This window comes from Leuresthes tenuis, unplaced genomic scaffold (genome assembly GCF_036924035.1).
Source record: "Leuresthes tenuis unplaced genomic scaffold, fLeuTen1.0.hap1 SCAF_2, whole genome shotgun sequence".
In the NCBI taxonomy this organism is placed as follows: domain Eukaryota; kingdom Metazoa; phylum Chordata; class Actinopteri; order Atheriniformes; family Atherinopsidae; genus Leuresthes; species Leuresthes tenuis.
Window position 1 is genome coordinate 7,929,803 of NW_027325356.1, and position 23,867 is coordinate 7,953,669.

A 23,867-nucleotide genomic window follows, 5' to 3' on the forward strand; every position below is an offset into this window, starting at 1 on the left:
ATGCCTCTTTGTACTCAAAAACCAACATACCACTCAGAAAGTAGGTATAAGTAGTGATTTTCATTCTGTCATTGTAAGACAGCTCATTTCTATATGACCAAATTTTCAATATCTAAGATTTTTTTACAGCAAATCCAAAGTAAAATCAGTTGTTGAAGATGGAAAAATACTGTATTGGCTAATGTGATTAAAACTGAAACTTAATCATCATTATGTGTGGATCTTGTGAATGAATTACAGAATGTATTAATTAATTGGATTAAAAACCTTACAATGAGACTTTTACCCTGTAACTAATGCCCAGACTGGCCTGGGGATCAACTAAAAGACTGAATATGTGACCAACTCTCATCGTCTGTCATGGGGTAAGGCCTATAAACCACAGAGAGTTGCTTATTCTTTTAACATTTCATATCTACACATTTTAGATTTAATCCATCTGGGACAACCAATCCTCAGTTTTCCATGACTGCTACATAACAGTTTGCACTGCAAATGAAATGAGTCATTTCTCCCTGCAGGTAAAACATACAGCATTGTTTTGTGCATGCAGGTATACAGATTCACCACTAGATGACAACAGCTTCTCTCCAGCTTCATTACAGTTATCTTTCCTAGAAGCATTACTGTAATCTCGAATGGGTGTGTGACTGAAAAAGCCATGGAAAACACAGACCTACAGGAGTTGTATGGCAAGGCCTGGTGTGGGAAATAAAAGAGTAGCTCATAAATAGATAAGTAAGTAAGAAATTCCAGCAGCGTAGAAGTTCCTGGCACAACTTCACCTACTTCCAAGCTGCTTGATGAGGGGGGTAGTCAGAGGGTCAGACCTGCAGCGACGCTTGTAGCATATTTAGAGAATAACTTTATAGTATGACCGACCCATTTTGGCTTGTGGCAAAAATGATTAGGTTTCTGACCCGGATGAAGGCCACAAATAGAAACGTGTTGGTCAAACAATAAAGTAGTTTTCTATGTATACACAGGTGTTGCTGATGTTCTGACCTTTCTATTAAATTCAAATTCAGAAGAAATTCAATCCACAAGTCAATGAAAAAAAAGGAAACCTGGCAGGGTTACAGGGAAATTTGGAGTAATACTGAAATCTGGACTTTTTAGGTCCAATTCTCCACTTAATCTCCTAAACACAAGATAATTATTTGGAATCTCTGCCACTGCTACTACCCATTCAATTCAATTCAAACTGGGAGTGCACACACTGCTAGCAAACTGTATGTCAACAAACACAGTTTGTAGCACATCTCAACACAGATCTCTTGCCTTACTATAAGAGGGGAGGAGGGATAAAAGCTGCTACAAGGACACAAGCTGTCAGCCTGCTGCGCACTATGCTGTCCGTGGCTACATGCATCACTTGGAGAGACATTCGATGCTTCAACCTTTGAAAACAACTCTCATTCACAGGTTTGTGCATTTTTGTAGCAGTTTGACTGCAGTTGCCTGTTATTCTGGAACACTGTAGAATATTAGGTTATGTTTCTTTGTGAAGCAACAAGCTGTTTAGATGTTTCTAAGAAGATTAAGCAGTGTGGTACTAAGAACTACAAGCTGGGAGCACAGTAACAACAACAGATTTTTAAGTTGCATTGTTTTTCTTATCAGAGGAAAACTCAATGTCAGAAAAACTGATTGATTTTTGTTGAACTTTTTAAATGAAATAATTGAAGTGAAACTTGATGCATGTCTATCTCTGGTGTGTGACCATAGCACTGGAAAACCTTAACGAGGTTTGTTACACCTTCAACATATTTCCCTGCTACTTCATTCTGTCTGTTTACATACATTGATTATCGATTTTGCTTTCTTTTTTTGCTAAGAACAAAGTAAGACTGCTAACCCAGAAAGTGGGATGGCTTTAGAGAATAAGCAGTCTCCTGGTCGATGGTTGGGTGTTTAGAATAGCCCTAATCTTCCTCACACCTGCCATGGTCGTACCAAGCTATAAATACAGGGATCATAAGAGGATCCAGCAGGTGTCAGTGTAAGGGATCCTGCGTGATAGTGATCCTGGCTCAAAAGAGGATCAAAGATTTACTCTACAACCTCAACAAATTCTCTAAGAGGCAGTAACAGTAGTGAAAGGTGGAACTGTCTCCTCTTCAGTCTCTAAAAAACAAGTGAACGTATAGACTTATTTAGTTTAGAGTAGTGGACCTAATGGAAAAGATCTGGATCTGACGGTCTTTTATTTATCAGGGAGTGACACTCTGGGTTTACGATTTTATAGTAAGTTGCAACTGTACTAGGATCTTGTATTTGGAGGTTTGAAATCCTTACATTAAATAGCTTAATGTAAGTATTATTGATTTATATTGTGGCTGAGTCCTGTTTCAGTGCATCTAAATCTTTAGGAGAATGAGAGTTGCTCTACTTTCCAGCATTAAGCGTTGCAGCAGAATACTAATGTGTCTCCCATCTCCTTATTCAGGATCTCTGCTGCATTCACTTGAGCGCTGATGTGTCACCAGTTTTGATATGAACGCTCAAGACAACCTTTGCTGTTGCATTCATGCCACAGACTGCACTGCGCTGACACATCTGTTGATGCTCAGGCTAAAAATATCAACAGTAACATGTTGACATCTCTGACTTTTTGGCAGCTCATCCGCAGGCCAGACTCTGTTTTCCCTTTTAAGAGGACTTCAGTTTTCCCCAAGTAAACAGAATTCATTTGCAGGAGACATGGACCCCTAATGTTGTATCAGCCACACTTTACCTGGATTTGGGAAATCAAGGACATTTGAATGCCGAGCTAAGCCTCCCATGTCAAACCTGTTGCATGCAGGTTGATGATTCTGCGTAGCGTTTGTGAGAGTGCAGTGCAGCCTTGGATCCTCAGTGGAACCACAATCCGCCCGGGCACCCAGCCTTCGGGCCGGAGACGCTCCAGACCAGCAACTACTCCCTGGTGTTACTGATTCAGCTCAGCCTGCTCTCCTTTGACCTGTTTGTCAACTCCTTCAGCGAGCTGCTGAGGACCGAACCAGCCATCCAGTTGGTGCTTTTCATGTAAGTCAAACTTTCACATAGTTTCTGACATAAAACACACATGAAACACTGTAATATTTAAGTTGTGTATTATGAAACATCTACGAGGCTGAAATAATTTGACACCAAGGCAGTGGCACTGTTGACCAAGTCCTTCTGTTCTTGTCATCCTTGTTTCCACTGGTTTTACATTTATTCTTCAACATCTTCAACAGCATCCAGGACATTTCCATCTTGTTCAACCTGATCATCATTCTGCTGATGCTGTTCAACACCTTCGTGTTCCAGGTTGGCCTGGTTGCTATACTGCTGGAGCGATTTAGATCGCTGCTATTGCTCTCTGCTCTCTACCTGACCTTCAGTATCATACTCCATTCCTGGCTCATGGTATGTAGGTTTTTATGTACAGCCCTAATTTCCCCACTTTAGCTTGCACCAAAAAGATAGGCACTTATTTAATGTTCTTTTTCTGTATTTATAAACTTCTTAGAGGACAATGTTGAAATAATCATTTTAAAAAATGGTATTTAAGGAGGAAAATACATAAAGTCTGAGAAAATGTGCAAGCTCCCAAACTTTGCAGTAGGTAGACCGAAAAGTCTTTATCTCAAGGTTGTTAAATACCATATATGGCACAAATGTTTCATAAGTCTGAGACCCAATATATCAAGCTTTATATTTGGAGTTGAAATCAAAATCTTCATTATGTTTTCCTCACATTCTTTTCAGAATCTGCGCTGGCTAAACACTAACAGATATATTTGGACAGATGGTCTTCAAGTGCTGTTTGTGTTCCAAAGATCTGGTAAAATTTTCATTCAATCTTATGATGACCAAAAGTATTCATTCTGAATGTTTATTTAAACATGAATCCCACATCATTCCTCAATTAGACATAGCTCAAAGATATAACTAAATTCCCTCTGATTTAAATTAATTTAGCTTGTATTCACAAATGAATCTGACTGTACTGCATCAAACTTCATTTATGATCATATTCTATATTCAGTAGATGTTTAGTTTACACAGAACAATTAGGCAGAAGTGACTTATTACCTTGTGTTCTCTTATCTTTATAAAATCTGGATAAAATGCATGGGAAAACGATTATTCTCATTTGAATGCCAAAGTGCACACAGTAACCGGTTTGCACAGTTTACAGTAAACGGTATGTTGGTAAAGAACAAAATATTTAAGTGTTTATCAGCCTGCTATTTATGATCTGCAGAACGTCACTGAAAGAAAACCTTAAGTGCTGTCATTGGGTTTTTTTGTAAGTGAGTGGGTTAGTCCCTCCTCTGCAATAGCTCCAGGCCATGCTATCACATCAGTGTGGGTGTGATTTTCATACTGATGTAAGCTCATTAGAGGATTAAAGGATTTATTGTCTAGTTAGTGTTGTTCTTGGAAGGTGATCCCTACTAAGTATGAGAACGTACTGTAGCCATTTTTTGTTTGTCCCTGTGTTTTGTCTGCTACTTAAGACTTGTCCAGACATTAGAGCATGACTCACTGTTCTAAATTGTCTTTTCACTGGTAGGGATTTTCCCTTTCTCTGACTCTGTACTATCACTGTTGTTTGTTTGCTTGTTGTTTTTTTTCTTCTTTTATGTGAGGTTGTGTGAGATGCTTATGAATAATCATGTCTCACCTGCTGCACACAGAACACTCTCAGTTGGAGAAGCAGGGAGCTAAGCTAACAGCTGCTCAGTACGGGGCCACAGAAAAGTACATTTTCATCACATGAAACAACTCAAACCTCAGAGGTTTCATCGTGGCTTGGGCAAATACTAAATTGTGGATTTGTTGTTAACTGTTAATTCAAAGCACTGAAAACTGTACATGTGCTGTAACTTGAAGACTTTTAACACACACAAGTGTACTAGTCTCTGACTGGTGGATATTTTAAAAGGAGTAACTGTATTTTAGCTGATATACTCAGGCAGCCCAGTCTCAGCCCACTTAACCATGAAATAGTCACGTAGCTGAGAACTTTGTATTCATGCCGATGAAATCTGCATTTCCTTCAAGCAACCAGCACAACTTTAAAGTAAAGTATCTTAATAGTCTGGTTCATGTGTCCAGCACGTTTTGTGTGTTTAGCTGAGGGGGTGGGACTCAGCAGCAATTAATCCAGGAAAAGCATATTTTGATCCAATTTGTTTTCACAGGATCAGTTTTAATGCCAGCCATAATGTTTCCTAACCATAACCATCTCATTTTTAATACCTAACCTTTGTAATGAGAAAACAAAAGAGCGAGTGAAAGTGCAAGGAATCAGCGATTGAATGCAAAAAGGACATTTAAAGTAAAGTACTTAAAGTAAAGTATTTCAAGTACTGGAAGACACTGGTGGTCAGGACGGGACTCAGTCTTCACTCTCCCCACCTGTCAGTCGGGTGTGTGGCGTTGCCCTATTTAATGTCCAACAGTCAATATGTGACTTTTCCAAGAAATTCTATGGCGTTATTCTAGTTTTTCTATAGCTCAAATAAACTCAAAATTGCGTCTGAGGACAAAAATCTATAGATTAAATTGACCTAATTATTTCACGTTTTGAGACTGGTTGACTTGGAGCACCTTGATATTGATGTAAAAGGTGAAAACAAGTGCTGTTTACCTTTTGATTTTGTGATGTGGGTATTAAAACCCTCCTATATATTTTGTCTTTCTAGCTTCTGTGTTGTACTACTACTTCTACAAGAGGACCTCAGAGTATCTGGGTGACCCTCGTCTCTATGAGGATTCACCGTGGCTGCGAGACGTCTTTGCTCGGGTCAGACAGTGATCTCGCTACAGGAGAGTACGTGATACCACAACTGCTCATATAAGTTAAAGAATGAAAATCCTGTCCTGCAGGGGTCAGCTTCAGCTTGTTTTCAAGATAAAGGAAAATTCTTTTAAAGGCATTTCATTTCTAATTAAAAACTAATTACCAAACAGAAAATTAAAAATACACTGAGGTATGCATTTATTGCCACACATGCATTACAGATCTACTGGACAGGCCAAAAATATATTCTTTATAACATCTCATTTGAAGGTAGGGAAGATTGTGCCAAAATCTGTGAAGGGGTTTCAGAAAAAACAAGCCTTTTGAAACAGAATGTTTCAAAAGGCTGAGTTAATGATATTTAGGTCACACTTTCTGAAAAGGTCATCATGCATTACAAGCACATTCGCAAGACATTATAATGCATTCATAAGTCTTTTTAAAAGTCTTTATAATCATGCATGATAACACTGAGGCTTATAAATCACTTTGAGTGGGGTGTATGTTGTATTGAAAGCATTATGAATGCTAAACTTAGAACACACTAAGTTAAGCATTCATGATGCTTCAAGCCTCCATGCCACAACAATCATGTCCACAGATGAGTTATCATGCAAGAATACAAATATCAAATGTTTTATAAAATGTTCTCCAAGCATTGCAATGCCTTATTAATGTGCTTATAGTGGACTTTAGTAATTATGTTATGCAGTGTTATCTGTTTTGTTTTTTTATCACCCTCTCACCTGCTCTTTTTTGTTGTTGCAGTACATTTTAAAGAATAAATGTTGCAGTTGTTTGATATGTATTTGATACTATTTGTGTTGCTCTAAGTTTATTTGTCCATTTTTGTTTATTTGTACTGAACAGATTTTCATTTTTAATTTCCAGGAGTTTCTGATCTCGACTGTCTGTTAAAATATGACTCATTGTCTGCCGCTGAACTGCTAAGTTTAACACATTACACATGCTTAAAGTACAATAAAATCTATTCATAACTTATGTTGTATGTGTAAAATGTACTTGATCATATGAGTTAAACCTCTGCTTCAGCACTTGTTTTGAAGCATGACGTCAGATGACTGAAACGAAGCTCATCCTTCAGGTCTGTGATCTCCTTGAGGAGTGACTCTTCCTGCAGGTTGAACTGTAAACAAAAATGTTTATGTGAAATTAAAACTGTTATCAGTTATGGGTTTCAGAAAAGTATTTAATAATACAGAATTATGTTGCCAATTAGACTTGTATTAGAGTTTATTAGGGAAAAGTTGCTCTGCAGAATGCATAAATAATGTTTAATTTAAGTTTCCATTCATATCGTACTTTTACCCTATATTTCCAAACAAAATGTGTCATGCATTTAATAGGTCCTTGCTCCAATAGAGCCTCAGTTATCTTTTAGAAATTTCATTTGTGGTTACTACTGGAAACTGGTATCTGAAGCTTGGCGTGTGGGAATGCTCTCATATAATTGATTTGGTGTCGTGTGCCTTGTGTTCGGACGATGATAAATAATGTATGTGCAGCCTACAGCTTATGTGATAGTATGATTTCTATTCAGAAGAGTTCGCATTTTCACTGTATTGTTGCACAATATTTGTTACCAGACAACAGCATCAGAGGACAGTAGCTAAGGTTTTTCTTTTCCTCTGAAAAGGGAGCATCTGTGATAAGGCCAAGATTTGGGAGTCACGATTCAGCACTGCTGCCATTTATGATGTGCTGCAAATTAAACACAGCCTTTTTCACAGTGGTTGCATCATGTCCTGCGCCCCCTCTAGCCTCTAGCCAGATGCCCAATGGTGGTACTTCCAGCAGAGTCTCTCACTGTAAACAACTGCAGAGAAATTCCTGACCAAATTCTCTGCACAACCTCTTCAGTGTTTGTGTGGGGAAATGACATCTGAGAGCTGTTTAATAGTTATGACTGGGCTTGTGGGCAACAACAGAGAAAGGGGAAAGAACACAGAGCTAAAAAAAAAGAGGTTTATTTGGGTAAAACAGTAACTAAAGTAAAAATCCTGGGGCTTTTACACAAACATGAACATGTGCACCTCACCAGGGATGTCTTTTATCTACACCTTCACAGATGCAGCCACTTAAGATAATTAGGACAAAAATGACTACAGTGCCACTGTGAGGTCAGTTCGGAAGCAGAACAAACTGTTCAATCAGATGTTTCTGAAATGATGTTTCTTTTTGTCTTTTCCATTTCCAAGGAAAACAAATTGTAAATATTAAATGTAGACATTAAATAATCTTTTTATGGCATTATCAGTAATGAACAATAACTTAATGACTGTCTCATCCTTACTCTAAAATAACCATGACTGAAAAAACATCAGACTAACTCACCCTTATTGCATATTTACAGAACTGCTCAGATTCCTCTTGTCGGCCAGACTGAAAACAAAAGGTTTATCAGAGGGTTATTTCAGTTTCAGACAAAGTGAAAGTCAATTTGTGTTTAACTGTGTTCCAGTTCATGGGCTATATCGCACTGTTGCCTAACATGTGTCCTTATACGACACATCAGGACTAGGCTAAAGTAGTCCAAACTGAACTGATGGAAAAGGGATCAGGTTTCAGTGAAGAATACAATAAGGTTATATGATCAATGAGCAAGCATTGTATGACACTAAGCAAGAGGGGATACATGTTGTTGTCTGATTACAAGGCTAAAAAGGCATAAACCTAAGCTTTTCCTTCTCCCTAACAAGTTACTTCTTGTGATGCTTAAACCCTCTGCTTACCCCTCTTGCTTTGAGTTAAATGTTTACCAAAGATACAGTAGCTGTGTCCTCATGTTTGGGTTTGGAAAGGCTACATTTTTTTGTATTGTTTATATGGGATAAAGTGTCTACCCACTTGATCATATTCTGTCCTGAATGAAAACCTTCAGGGGAGGCAGAACCTGAACTGGGGCAGACTGTCAGTGTGTTTTCAGAGCACTGTAATTACTCACCCTAAGGCAGATTAGAGACAGATAAGCCCACACCTCTGCATTCTCTGTGTTCAAATGGTTTGCCTTGGTCAAAGCTTCCTCAGCTACACACAGCTCCTCCAACTATACAAAAAAAAACACACAAGGTTAAATTCCTTCCACTGCTAGAAAAACATCGGATTCCCAACAACCCGTTTGGTAGCTAGATGAAAGTCTGCTGAAGCGCCATGAGTAACTTAGATTGTGTAAATAACTACACTGAAGGATTCCAGTGTTGGACTTTTACCCTGTAGCAGGCTTTGCCCAGACCCAGCCAGGTCAGACATGATGGAGACCGCTCACAAGCCTGCAGGTACACAACTTTGGCCCGTTCAAACTGAGGGTAAAAGTAAGAAAACAGACAGGTTAGTGGCTTCAAATGATACTCTAAATTATCAAAAATGCTTTAAATTAAATAAGAACAGTTTCCCACTGCCCGATGTTCTCTATGAGATACTCACAAAGTAAATGGCAATGAATATGGCATAAATACAATGCAAATGTAAAAATTCCTACGACAACTATGAACAGACAAGATGTATATGGGAGTGTCAGCTGTGGCACTGATAAAAAGTAGGTCGTATTTTTAGTTTTTCTTAGAAAATGCATGAGGTCAAATTTAATCTGGGGGCTCATTAGCAGATTTGCTTAATGTTTATGTTAATGTTTATGCATTTGCCAGACGCTTAACATGGATAAACTGTTCATGGAGACACCAGCGATACTTTCTAAAATCCTGACCTTTTTCTGCGTTAGGTAGATGGATCCCAGGCGGAGGAAGACAATGTGAGAGTCTGATGGCTGCTCCAGGAAGTTGAGGCTCCACTCGTAGCTCTCCTGGGCTTCAGTGAGGGCACCTTGCAGGAAGTGGCAGTGACCATTCAAAGACCAGGCATCCGTGTCCTGCTTAGAGCATGAACATGTTAATGGTCAGAAGAGGTGCTTGTTTAAGCAGGCTTAAGGTTAACTTAGCCACTGCTATGTGGTCACATTATTTACAAGAATTAGACTAGTACGAACCCATTTTGTTAATAGTACAAGTGGTTTTAACACATTCTGTTCAACCCTTCTTTTAACTAAGATTTAGCACTACTCTGAACCAGTTTAGTGCTTGCATGAAAAGCTATACATATTTTCGAGAAAAGAAATAAAGACCAGAATGTGCACCATACTCTACTGACCTGTAGTAGTTTTACACATCTTCTTTTGTATCTCTTTAGTTTGATTTATTGCCACAGAACTATAGCACTATATTCTTACTTCTCATTTTTATGTATGAGGGAACACTAATTAATTCATTTGGCTGGAAAACATTAACCGACACGAGGCATATGATTACTATTGAATTTACTGCCTTTCCAGAAACAAAACGGCAGTACAAAAAGGATTCATCAGGAGGAAATTTGTAAAATTACAATGCAGGGGCCATAACATTACCCTATTACACAGCAAAATTACCCTGAAAACTTCAGGGTGTTTGCAGAGAAACACCGAGCTGGAAAAAGGACATTTTAAAGCTGGGGAGAGTACACTTTTTGGAGCAGTTTCACCAACTTTCTTCTTAAATGTTTTAAATATAATTTAATCTACTAAAAGAGAATGTCTCCATTAATATTGATAAAGTGGAGACAGGCAATGGAGAATGTTTTTGTTTGTTGTGTATTTAACTATAACTACGGTAATTACAGAAACTTGGAATATCTTTTCCAAATGTAAAAAAATGTAGCATCCTTATTATATTCCATTAATTAGCTGCACCTCCTTTACCCTGCCAAGAGTTGATGTGGCTGGAGAGTTGGACAAGAGCCAGGATGCACATCCCATCCCATCAAAAACAAGATAATGCCTTTTTTTTACTGCAGTTTAAATATGTTAAATCACAGACTGTGGAAATGAAAAAGACAAACTACATGTTATTCTCTGTCCAAACCTTAGACGGCAGAGTACCTGATATCTGTGAAACAGTACTTCTTTGAGGCTGGCAGCAGCACTGGGGTAGTCACCTTTGAGCAGCTGCAACTGGGCCAGATGAAGGAGGTAGGAGACACTGCGATCACCTTCAGAGCACAGCAGCTCCTGTGACAAAGTGTACTCTGCCATCTGACAAGAGAACACAGTGACCTCTGAAACTGTTTAGCAATACTTTTCTTTTTCATAATATCTATGTTATAATTTTCTGCTGAGAGTTAGAAATTTTAGTTGCAGACATTGAATGTAACCATTGTTGATTTTGTTTTCACACTATCACACCATCAGGGATAAATCACAACATAATCTATCACATACTAAACCAATAGCCACAAATAACAGTCCTGTACATGTGGCTATCTGGTTGAAAAACCACCAGTACTCCATGTGTATACCTGCAGGGCATTGTTCTGCAGCAGGAACTGGACCGTCTGTGTGTAAATGGTAGAGGTGACTTTGGTTGGAGGTGATATAGAGCTGTCATCCTGTGCTGGAGGCTCTTTGTCTTCCTCTGTGTCCTGGTCAACAATCTTTTGGTCTGGAAGAGACATATGTCAAAACTGTCATGTAACACAGACTCCAGGCTACATGCACTACAGCACAGAAGAGGAAAAAATCAAGTTTAATTGTCAGGTGGTTCTTGTCAACAGAATATACCGAAACCACGACATTCATTTCTGACATCACGTAAGACTGTGTTGCATGTAAACACCTTGCTCAACAGTGGCAGTCGGTGGAGGTGAGGCTGTCTCTTCCTTTTCCTGGTGGACTTGCTCCTCATTTTCTAACTCCATATCTTTCTCCTCCTCTTCTGTGTGTGTTTTCTCATTTGCTTCATATTCCCTCAGCAGCTTTCTAGCCTCCAGAAAAGCCCTCTCTGCCAGGATGGATTCATTCTGGCTCTCATGGAGAAAACCTTGACAGCCCACCCAGAAATGTAAAATGAAACTATGTTATACATTTCCAGACATGCATCACCCTGCTTTTCTGCTCTGGGGATGTGGGTATTACTGATTTATAATGTTGGCAGTAGTAAATTCTAATATCTTCTAATGAGTATTGCTTCTTTTTGTACAATATAAAGTATTTCCTTTTGATTTTTCAGCAACATTTTTAAAGACTTCAACAATGTGCTGAAATAAAACTAATACATTCAAAGATTGCCCCTTTAAAGATGGATTTACTCACCTACTTAAACCTGGTGTCTTTAAATTTTGCACACAAAAATAAATGTATTAAATAATTTTGCCAATACAATACACTGATCAAACAAAATGTCTTCTGTGGCTGTAGCTGTAACATCCATCCAACTGGAGTTAACAACAACGACTGCCTAATATCTAGTCTTTACATGAGTGTTGGTACAGCAGCAGCAGCAGCGGTCAGGGTAAACAGCACTGAGAAGAAATCCTGATTTTCATCTCACCCAGCAGCGTCCAGGTCACCACACTTGACGGGTCGATGCTGGTGGCTCGCTCCAGGAAGGTCTGTGCTTCTGTGTATTGCTCAAATATCACTGCCAAGACCCCACACATTATCAGACTGGAGAAAAAGGAGACACAGTAACAAACAACTGAGTCACTTTACAGTAAGAAAAGGTGGGTCGATGTGTTAATCATGATGCAAATGTGTCACAGAGTTATTTGACATAATCAGTTACAGAAGTATGGGATAAGTTGAAGGTGAATATCACCGCAAAGGAAGTAAAGTTAAAGAGTTCTGGTGTGTTGGTGAAGTGACTTGAAAATAAATTTGTAACACACAATGATGAATAAATTATGATATTTTAGCGATACACTGGTGTTGAGCTCATAGCTCCCCTTTATGACACTACTTCTCAAAACAGGAGCCACTTGTTTGTGTAGATGTGTAGATCAATTATTTGCTTGAAGTAAACTGTGACGTTGTTTTGATGTTTTATGTTTGGTAGAGCATTTCTCACCTGGGCTGATGCACTTGCTGGGTGGAAACAGCATCATGGAAACACTCTCTTGCCTTCATGTAATCCTTGGTCAACATGTACATGGTCCCCCACTCAAACTTATGGGAGGGCTCATCGGGGTGTCTCACCACTAGCTGCAAACAATTACACATTTCAGTAGCCATTTCAGTTATTTGATCAGCCACAGTGATTATCTGCAGAGAGAATTTCAATAATCACTACTATATATATATATATATATATATATATACATATGTACATATGTATATATAAATATATATATATATATATTTATTAGGGCCAGGACTTGATTAAAAAAAAATCGAATTAATTAGAGGCTTCGTAATTAATTAATCGAAATGAATCGCATTTTAATCGCATATAAATATTTGACCTGAGAACAGTGAGACGCAATTTTATTCACATGGATTTTAGTATACCATTGAATAATGACGGAATACATAAGCTTAAGCAACAAAACACTGTTTATTTTTTTTCAAGGTGGTACTTAACCAACCACGCTCTTATTGACGCTTCCATCCATCGGTCCGTTTTAAAAAATGTTTTTATACCTTTTAATGGACAGGACAGATAAAAAGAGACAGAAAGCAGAGAGAGGGGGAATGACACGCAGTAAAAGGCCGTCCGATGCGGGGTTCGAACTGTGGCCGACAGCAGCAAGGACTGTAGCCTCTATCCACGGGGCGCCTGCACAACCCCAGCTGTCTGTTTTTTAAAATAAAATGTCCCATCCACGGGGCCAACCAAAGCGGTCTCATCAGCTTCTTTTTCATGTTTGACTATTGTTCACTGTGGTTTGTTGTTGTCTGAAGTCATGAACGTTAGTTGGTGCTCCAGTATAATCGGTATGCCTGAAACTCATCCAGTGAGAAACGTTCTGAGGTGCAAAAATAAGTGCGATTTAAATCCGTTAATTTTTGTGTAATTAATCAATCTTAATTAACGCATTAAAATCCTGGCCCTAATATTTTTATATATATGAAAAGGAAATTATGGCTGGACATTTAGAATCATACATACATTCATTATATAATTCAACTGATATACATATTCATCATAACTGTTTCTGAAAGATATTTTCTTGTTTTTATACCTCTTGATAGTACTGAGAAGCTTGCTCATAATTCCCAATGAGCTTTGCTTCTCTGGCAAAATGTCTGAGCTGGGAGGAACATAAGTGGATTGCATTTGTGGGTTCCTCATCAATATCATTGGTGTAAATCTAGTAAAGAGGAGAGGATCAAAATCAATAAAAAAAAAGTTAAGTAAACAGATGTCCTGATAAGTGTCTGTGATTGTTACCTTGTCTAGGGCAACGTGCATCTCGTCCACCAGGTAGACATAAAGCTTACTGACAAATTCCTTTAGCTCCTCAGGGTCAGTCAATGGTTCAGTCCTCTGCATCTTATCACGTACAATCCTCACCACTGCATGCTACAAGCAAAAAACACACACACAAGCAAGTGGTGAGTTTGGGAAAAGATTCACAATTGCAGGAAAATACCTTAATTGGCTACTGATTTACAGTAACAGATCATTTCAGGTATTTTCGCTCTGACCTTTATCTGCTCCTTAAAAGTAAAATATCTCCCAGAGACATTGAGGGCTCCCATCAGCTGAATCAACATTTGCTCTTGGCTATGGTCTTGTGGCATCTTGCAACTTGCTCCAAACAGTTCCTCATACTGCTCCGAAACAACAGCCACGGTGTTGCCTACCTGCCTGTGAAAGTCCAGCACTGCCTGTAGAAGCACACACCAGTCAATAGAATTTATTGAGTAAGCAGCTCTCCGCAGCTGTGCAATTAATCCTTTGTTTGTATTTGTTTTTACTCGTTCTGCTCTGCTGGGGCCCGCTTGAGGTGGAGGTCTTGAGGGGATCAGTGCCTTCACCCTGCAGAAAATAAAAACTACATCTCAACACACTCCACAGTCAGTTTGTAACCCAAAAGGCAACTGATAAATGTAACAGACAAGAGCAGCAACTTCATGTAAATCCGTCATGACTTGTGCTCAAACCCACACATTTTGATAGCTCAGAACCATGACGCGTGACTGGGGTCCAATTATGGAGCTATGTTAGTACGCATGTGAAGTATTCACATCATTTTTGACTTTGTGGTTGAATACAACTTGAGCATCAGCACAGTGAAATGTAAATGATGCCTAGATAATAATGTTAAAATAACTCTTTCAAATGTAAGCTAGGCAGAGGTCTACAACACTCACTGATTATGGGGTGCTGGTGCTAAAGCTAAAAATGAGCTATTCTGAGCTTTTAGTACTGCTAAAACTGCCACTCAAAGAGAAAATAAAGAGCTTATTGCTAGTTATGTGGTGGCAAAAATGCTACATTCAAAGGTGGATGTACAGTCAGCTGCAAAGCTGTGGACAATGTCACTACCACAAAGAACTGCAAAGGGGCGCTCATTCTAAGTAACAAAGGAGTATTCTAAAGAGTCAATTTTCTCAGTGGGCAACAATTTAATGGAAACATTTCTATATAAACCCTAATCATTGAATGTAAGAAGTCATTTATAAAAGTAACATTACCAAACAGTGTCACCACATGATTTATGTAACGCATTACCTTCTGGCCAGCTCCTCTGGAGATGTCTTAGCTACTATTGGTTTCTCCAAAGCTATTTCAATAATGATATAGCTCCTGGCCTCCACGTACATCTGCCATTAACAGAAGAGAGGTGTCAAAATATTTTCCGAACAGCAAACCTTTACCTGTTTATAAGTGTATAGCATATCGAAAGTCTTTATCAAATGGTAAGTACAACCACGGTTCACAGTAAATTATACTTATCATGTTCATGTCTGCAACACTAAAGGTGCACAGCAATGTGTTGCTGTTAAGTGGGAGCTTACATTTCCTTCTGCGTTGAGTTTTGTCTCAGTTTCAGACAAGCTTTCGGCAGTGCCGTCCGCTGCAGCTGGTCTGCTCTGATTGACTGTTTGCTGGCATTTCAAAAACAGGTCATTTTAGGGCCCAACATTTATAACAAAATATTTTTCATTGCTGAAATCTTGGTTATTTATGTGTTCACCAATTAGTTACGGGTGAAGTAAAAGGCCCCAAACAGATTTAGCTTTTTTTGGATATTGATTGACATGATATGAGTTACTGATCTACTGTCATTGTTTTTTAAAGTAAATCTTTTCTGACCTTTTTGGCTTGGTCCTTAGCTCCCTTGTTGTTTCCGTCATAGGTCTTCCCTCCTTTTTTGTTAGTTCCAACTGCAGAGCTGGCACAAGCTTTGGCCTGCATAGCTGCAACGTTAGCCTGCTTCTTTAACACACTAGCATTCCGCTTAGCCTTTGAGAATAAGAGTAATGACAAACTCACTTTAATAGAAGCTTAACAGCAAAAATACCACTCATTCTGTATTGGGGATATTAAAAAAAATACAATAAATTAAGTTTTTAATACAGCCTATTAAACCTACTGCATCTTACTACTGAACACACTGAGACAACGAGTTTTTGATTTTTAAAAAAGCAGGTAAAATGACATTTTTGTAAAAGTAATTATTTGTCGAGATTACAGTTCAATAACTAAAAGCTATAGAAAAGAAAAAACTAATTAGCCCTGTCTGTCACTGTGTGACCTTATTCAGCAGCTCAGCCTTGCAGAAAGGTTGAATGGTATATGCTCCTCTGATGCGACTGACTCCAGGATACAGCAGCCGCCCCATGTCCACAAAGGCAACGCCATGAAAGGGGAGCTCAATGTTCTCTTCACCCAGCTACACACACAAAAACAAGCACAAACACACAGAATCATTTCTGCCACTAACAAGATGAATGTGCGGTTTAATCATTTGTCATTGCTTCAGGTTTTTAAAGCATTAAGCACAGTATATGTTCTTAAAATGTTTACCCATTAAATAGTCTAATCAAGCCCTTCATTAGCTTTGGTTCACTTAAATGCAATCACTCTGTTTAGGCTATTCAGCTAATTCTGCAGGGTCCGCAGAGTACTGACAAGAGACCGGAAAATGTGACTAACCTTTTCCAGCGGCACCATCGACCTCATGATCTCCACTGGCCACAGTCTGCTCTTGATGATACTCTCCTGCAGCCTTAAAATACAGAATACATTGTGACATATCTAAATATCTTCTGCTAAAAATTTGTACTTCAATATTTGCTGCTGTGATTATCATTTTTTAAATATCACAACCTCCCTCATAGCACAAATACGCCTGAAATAGTTCAAAGTAATAAGTGTTGAAGCTGATATGTTTTGGAGTTTGTACATATCCATACAAACAATGATCAAGTCAGAATACTAACTTGCCAAATAATGGTACATGCCATGTCCTTTAATGTCCTGCATATATTTCATGCCATTACTAAGTTGATACTTTTCCCATGACATCTTAACCATTTGTTTGAAAACACTGATTCTTATTATTAGCCCATGGAAATAAAAAATGGCAAAGAAACATTTCTCTGTTGCTTTTTTTTCTCAGTGAGGTCATAAAAGGGCTAAAATCTATGGCAAAACAATGGTATGTTGGTTGGAGGAGTGAGTTTTGTGCAACTGACCTGGAAATTCCACCTGCATCCAGAAAGCAGCGCATCTCGATGTCCCAGCTCACCCTGTTCTTTCTGGTCTCTGCCTCATTACGAAACGTCAGGTCCTGCAAAAACATTTATATCCTCAACCATGTAACTGTTCTAATCTTCTACAGTGGTAGATATATTTCTCATATCATTAAGCGCTAACTGAGCCTGTTTCTACAATCGCCTGATGTGCTATTAAAAAAAAGTATTTCAGCCTAAAGTTTGGCCATTTTTGGGAAATGAAAAGCATTTATTTCAAGCTAATTAATTTGGCTGCATTTGTAAGCTGCAGTAGAGGTTACCTCTAAGCCAGTGAGCTCCCCGTTCTCTTGTTCAACAGACTCAGCCTGGAAAAAGGTTCCTGGCAGGAAGTGGTTCCCAGTCGCCAATGTGGCCTGATGCGGCCTCTTCCTTTGACGGCCCTTGACTTCCCTCTGCCCCCCTGCCTTCAGTTGTCCTTCACTGAATACCAGCACTTGATCTTGCTGAGAGACAGATGAATAGTACATTCATAATTCATGCCTTACCTCGAAGAGCTTTGGATGTAGGTAATCTTCACGTTTTCTTTGAGGGCTACATGAGCATAAAATTCACCTCCGCAGTAAGAGGGACCTCCAGGGCAACAGCGTATGTGAAGGGACTGGGGGCAGGGCCGGACGGTAGGGTCCAAGGCTCAGGGACAGAATAAGCTGTCTCCAAAGTTATCATCAGGAGGTTGGAAGCGGAACGCTCAGCCTCAGACAGCAGTAAATCCGAGACACTGACACAGACATCCAGGGTAGGCTGCTAAATGGGTCAAATGGTGAGACACATTCATATTTAATTCATATTCAAACTGTTTCATTAAATTGGATGCTGATGATATAAGTTGAAGGCTTTAAAATATTAACGACTGATGTCGTCAATACAATTTTCACGGAGCTGACATACTGTGTACATATACCGATCCGCCATAACATTATGACCACTGACAGATAGAGTGAGCAACACTTCTAATCTTGATCCAATGCAACGTTCTTCTGGGAAAGCCTGCATACTGGGACTCACATGGATTTCACTTTGACACGTACCTAAACATTTCTGCAGACCAATCACCCTCCCACAGCCGTACAGTATGGCAGCATCACGCCCCTAACGAGTTTAGGTAGGGCTAAAAAGCTTATAAACAAGCCAGAGGTGTTCTCCTGACCTCTAAACTTTTCCGGTACTAATCTGATGGGATATGTTGGCATTCGTGGGAAGCAAACCCAACCTTCCCACAACCCACAAGACCCAAAGGATCCTTTGCTAAGGTCATAATGTTATGGCAGATCAGTGTAAATGCCCATGATCAAAAACACATTGTTCCCTCTTGCAAGTCATCTGCCTTCAAATTTACAACCTTTACTAAGAGTCATGGAACTGGTCATTTTGGGTTTATGGCTGGGTTTATATTCCTTTTTAGCTTTAGAATCTAGTCGGGTTACTTTATTTATGGCCGTAGGTAGATGGGCACGGGTTAAGAACAAGGAAATGATAAAGTTTGTCTTCTGTCTCAGCTTGGCCATAGATCTGAGGGTCTTATATCTTACATGAAATATATAAAAAGACAAAAACATTTCAAACCTTTTCTTTTTTCCTTCTCTTTCATTGTGACAGTGTTTCTGTTTTTTTTTTTACAGAAAGTGTTAAATATCCTGGAGTCTTGATAGCATTCAAATAATCATAAGTGTGTGTCCATTTATGGTCTAACTTTAACTTAATTACACCATATATGAAATAGAAAAAACTAAATATTGGTATGCTGGCCAACATTTATGTTAAATTACAGAAAATTATTATTTAATTGATTCAGTTTATATGATTTGATATTGAAACTTCCAAGACTGGAATTTCACTCCTTGAAAGTGGTACGATAGAAAAGCTGTCAAATACCTTAAAGCTTGAACATGAATGGAAATGTGCCTTTTGCAAACTGCAGATATCCAGCGATTGGAACCTCTGTTCCTGCTCCTCAAAGTAAACTGAATGATATTATTATGGCTTGATTAAGGGCAGAGTCATTGATTAACCAACCTTACGACTGGAGCCTTGGCGGGACTCTTTGCCTGAGGAACTGATCACTGGATTGACTGGAACTGTAACCGAGAAACTGCACTGACCTGAAGACAAACAGAAAATTATTCCTATATGAAAAGTCCTGCTTGGCTAAGAAATCTCTTTCAAAATCAGTCTCTGCTCTTCTTTACACCTCTTTACACCACAGTGTAAAAACAGTGGTTATTTGAGGAGGTACACAGGTCTGTCTTACAAAAACACACAAAAAAAGATCATTTCCAATAGGAGCAGTTGTACCTTGCAGAAGTGGCAGCAGGTCGACCACAGCTTGGCCCAGCACTGCCATTTTTGCATCAGCCCTCTTCTCTTCAGGCAGGAACTCCATCACTGTGACTGACCAGAAAATATATTTACATTAAACAGTGATCTGGAAAATGAAGAATACAGACACGTATGAAAACTTTATGCCTTTATGTTATCATAGTAATTACAGGTACTTTGAAAAAATTATTCTGCAGCAGATTTGTACAGTTTAGAACAGATAAAACTGTTTACAACAAACAAAACTCAATCAAAAAAGAAAATGAATTTGAAGGGATAAAACATGCTAAGTAAGACTTGTTTGAATTTACAGAAAAATACCTCAGAGTTGCAAAAATAGAACAATTTCTAATTAGAAATTACAAACTCATGGTTGAAGCAAGCCAACAATCCAAAACCTTTAATGCAATAAAATATTTCATTATAAAATCAAACATTTTATATGTTAAGACCATAAGACCACAATCGTGTAAATTCTTCAGCAATAGCATGTGAACATGTGAGAGGGAGCAGAGCCTCGACACTACTCACACCACATATTATTTAGGGTCAGAATGTTCTCTGTCAAGCTGATAACAGAAGATGTTGTGGCATTCTCAGACACAGTGGTGCCAGACAGAGATTGGGTTTTGGCCACAAACGCACAGAATGATATCAGGAAGTGTAAGAGGATCTAACAAACTGTTGTCGTTGGAAATTTTGTGTGTGCTGCCATGTAATATGTTGTTTCTATTTATAAATTCCCCATAAGAGGCTGCAAAGGCGAGTCCAACTACTCTTTTCTCTGCAACAAATGCAACAATAAAGCTCCCAATCCACCATGCCACCTTGCGTTCACAAGGGAATCACTATTGTTTTAGGATGTCCGTCTTACATAAAACAGCTGACCGTGACTATCAAGGAGAGTTTTGGCTGCCAATGTGTGGGAGATCCCAGCCACAGCAAGAGGTGACGAAGAAGAAGAAATCAAATTAAACTAAATGATTGAAAACATCAGTGTCAGTTGACTCAACTGTCAGTTAGATTAGACGCACTCAACTCACATATGATTGGTTTTTGAGCTATGACATTTAAAGTCTGCGCATTATTTGTTGGATGGAAGCTGCAGGTAAAGTCGTAGTCAACTCGCTGCTCCACGAGGTCAACTTTCTTTTTGTCCGACTCTCCCAGGGCCATTCCATCCACTGCAACCCGCACAAAACTCTGTAAACTGTCTGCCTTTTTTCCTTTCTGAAAAGAGCCAGAACATGTTACATTATAAGTTTCACGTCATCCACACACCTTCTCAACTCCAGTTTGATTTGCAACAAAGACGAAACCCCAAAAACTCATAGACTCTGACAGAATGCAGCTTTTATACAAAAGTGTATGAGGCAAGCGAACAACTCAATGTGTTATCTGGATCATTGATGATAATATTCAATCAATCTAACAGTAATTTTGAGACAATTTTGAGGTGCATAACTTGTGAGTTAGAAAAATCTTTTATAATTTCCTTTTACACTGATTTGAACAATTTTCTTGTTCATACACTTCTAAGTCTGGAGCTGAAATTCATTAAGTATTGAAGGGATTAAGCGTAATGAGCTTATAATTGTGCCTTTTTGTCTGTATGAATTGACCTTTCATGGGAAAATAATTAATCAATAATCTTGCCTAAAAATGCTCATACATAAACAAATAATACCTCCGGGCAACTACATGTCAAACAACACAGCTCAAACGAGGTAATTTTTAATGATGTTAACGAACCAAAACTGGTGGAGCTATTCATCTGTTGTTAAAGCAGTCTTTGAGTAATAAACTGCTGCTTTATCAGTGTTCGACATTATTGTCGGTAATATTGTCCATCTGACGACAACTCTTAATTTGTTTAATCTGGTTACATTAACCTCAAGTTAATTAAACACTATGTAAGTATATGTTGCTGCCTCTGTTAGTTATGCTATTTAAGATCATGTTAGCCAACTTTACTGGTTTACTTTTATACCTAACGTTCCACCAACTTACCAGGTTATATGCACAGATTACGCAAATTTCAATGGCCAAGTTTGTTTCTGGTTCTGCTGTGTTTTCAGATATCTCCATTGCAGAGCAATATGATTAATAAAAGTTATCTAAGTAACGCTTTTATTCGAGTTCAGTTAACGTCTGAAACGCTGCGGCTTGTTTCCATGGCAATGGTGTCTCATTTGGTGGTATATTCAATGACCGTCGAAAATATGTATAGAGAATCTCACTTACCTGTCAATTAACAGTTTTAATTAAGCGCACAAGATAAATATAGTCATAAAACGAAAGACCAAGAAGAAAAACGTCCCAAAACAATATCTGTCATTAACTTCACTGAATACAAGCAATTTTGATAATCACTTTGAAGACCACTGTTGTACGAAGTATTTGCGGACATTACTTGAATGCAGCATTGTAGGCTTCAATTTTCCCTTTGAAATTATTACAATCCAATCATTTAATGGGATGATCCACTCTTATGTACAATAAATGGCCTGAAAGACAAAAAATAGAATAAAATTCTGAGCAAGCTTCTTGCCATCAGTGATGTTGCTCTATCGTCACAGTACTGTTTTTATTTGAATCTCGACTAAAAACAAGAACTACTTATGTATTTACTGATGATCTCCCTAATACTCCACCTCCTCTCTGTTCGTGTTCAAGTAATTTGTATATATGTTGTTTCAAGCATTTAGCTGGATATTGAGTTTTTTTTTGTCTAAACGGTCTTACTTCATGTAATCTGTTTGTAGAATATTTGCGTACTGTGACTACCTTTGAATAAGAACTAGTCTATATAATATATGTAGAAAAACACCCAAAGCTGGAGTCACATCCCTTCCCTTCCTCATGTGTTAACCAATTTGACAAATAAAGCTGACACAGATATATGTCTTACTTTTAATCTTGGGTATGTCATGTTGTTAGACAGAGCTTGTCTGATTTAAGAAAAAAATAATCAGCTTTTGTTAACTTTCCAGTCTCAGTCAAACTGGTGGAGTTTAAACAGTTTAAAAATGAGTGGACCAAAACCAAAACCTGCTTCAGATTACAAGTAAATTTACCTTGTAATGTCACCTCCGGAACACAAGGGGCGCTGCGACTCATAATCAGAGCTCGTTGTTAACTGAAACGGCTCAGCTAACTACTTCCGGGAGTTGTATATCAATGATTTTGTCACTTGTGTGAGATTAAAACACTACTCTGGTGTTTGTTTTTTGTTGCTGTCAAAATGTCTTACAACTACGTGGTAACAGCGCAGAAGCCTACGGCTGTCAACGCCTGCATCACAGGTAAATACCCGCTGGTGTCTGCTGATTTGCAGGAATTAAACATTCGCCACTTGCCCGCTAGCTGAGCTCCCGCGCTACAACCAAAGTGCTCCACACGGGCCTGTGGTAGCAGCTAGCTGTTGCTAAGTACAATGTTTACCTGCAAGACCAGGCATAGTTGCTTTTATGCAATAGATGGCTCACACATCTCAAAATGCCTGTTCACAGATACATACGATCAGGTGAACCTTTCGTTGGTTCTTCTTTTAAATGTTGAAATAGTTGTTGTCGTGCCTATTAAGTAACTGCAAAACAAAACGCGTTTCTCCCTGCAGATAAACACCACACATCGCTGCATTCTAGCAAACCTGATCATATAAATTGTGTCGTCTTACCTAGTGTCTATAAGCCACATAAACGCTGATACATCAGTCAGGCTTAGGCGGTTTTAAATAATCATCTCACAGTCTGTGAATTATCTGTTGCCAGGACTTGTTCTGTTAAACAGATTTTAATTCGGGAACTTTATTTTTTACGTTTTGATATTAAACCTTAAACTTGACATGTGCATATTAAACGTGTGCCTTCGTGTTCCTTGTATGATAATGCGATCTATTCCATTTAAAGCATACATTGATTGAGCAGATTTAAACCTGCAATATTTGGGTACAATAATTTGGTTTTAAAGTTTATATAGAATAGTGAATAATGTATATATATATATATTCTAATATCAAACCTATTAACTAAACTATAAGCAAGCAACATTTTCATGTTTTTCCCTTTTTGAATAATTAGTATATTTAGCCTTTCTGTTGATAAATCGAGTTGTTTTTGTAATAACTCTAATGACCTGATTCAGTTTAGTGAAATGAACCTGTCAACCTGATAAATCATGTCAAGTACTTGTGAACGAAAAATAGACATTCACTGGTAAATGTATCACACTTTT

General features: G+C 38.4%; 3 protein-coding genes across 3 annotated transcripts in view; 2 read left to right on the forward strand and 1 right to left on the reverse strand.

The window, feature by feature from the left end:
* Positions 1-3,227: 3,227 nt before the first annotated feature.
* Positions 3,228-6,598, forward strand: LOC140302376 (transmembrane protein 138-like). The gene is made up of 3 exons (XM_072381203.1): positions 3,228-3,396; positions 3,739-3,814; positions 5,685-6,598. Exons 1-3 carry the CDS (start codon positions 3,271-3,273, stop codon positions 5,795-5,797), a joined length of 315 nt encoding a protein of 104 aa, XP_072237304.1. The 5' UTR covers positions 3,228-3,270; the 3' UTR covers positions 5,798-6,598.
* A 105-nt stretch (positions 6,599-6,703) lies between these two features.
* On the reverse strand, positions 6,704-21,719 carry cfap70 (cilia and flagella associated protein 70). Its single transcript, XM_072381130.1, has 26 exons — positions 21,642-21,719; positions 20,675-20,861; positions 19,608-19,703; positions 19,329-19,414; positions 17,868-18,059; positions 17,576-17,758; positions 17,256-17,350; positions 16,690-16,786; positions 16,313-16,450; positions 15,869-16,020; positions 15,573-15,669; positions 15,286-15,377; positions 14,529-14,589; positions 14,256-14,438; positions 13,999-14,130; positions 13,790-13,918; positions 12,676-12,809; positions 12,160-12,275; positions 11,446-11,649; positions 11,129-11,271; positions 10,713-10,865; positions 9,507-9,668; positions 9,013-9,102; positions 8,748-8,849; positions 8,138-8,185; positions 6,704-6,929 (listed from the first exon to the last, which is right to left on the reverse strand). Exons 1-26 carry the CDS (start codon positions 21,717-21,719, stop codon positions 6,819-6,821), a joined length of 3,261 nt encoding a protein of 1,086 aa, XP_072237231.1. The 3' UTR covers positions 6,704-6,818.
* Positions 21,720-22,777: 1,058 nt separating this feature from the next.
* ddb1 (damage-specific DNA binding protein 1) overlaps positions 22,778-23,867 on the forward strand; it is a 43,242-nt gene continuing 42,152 nt past the window's right edge. The window contains exon 1 of the mRNA XM_072380042.1: positions 22,778-22,936. Within this exon, the coding sequence (XP_072236143.1) occupies positions 22,876-22,936 (61 nt within the window). The 5' untranslated portion in view covers positions 22,778-22,875. The remainder of the gene's footprint in view (positions 22,937-23,867) is intronic.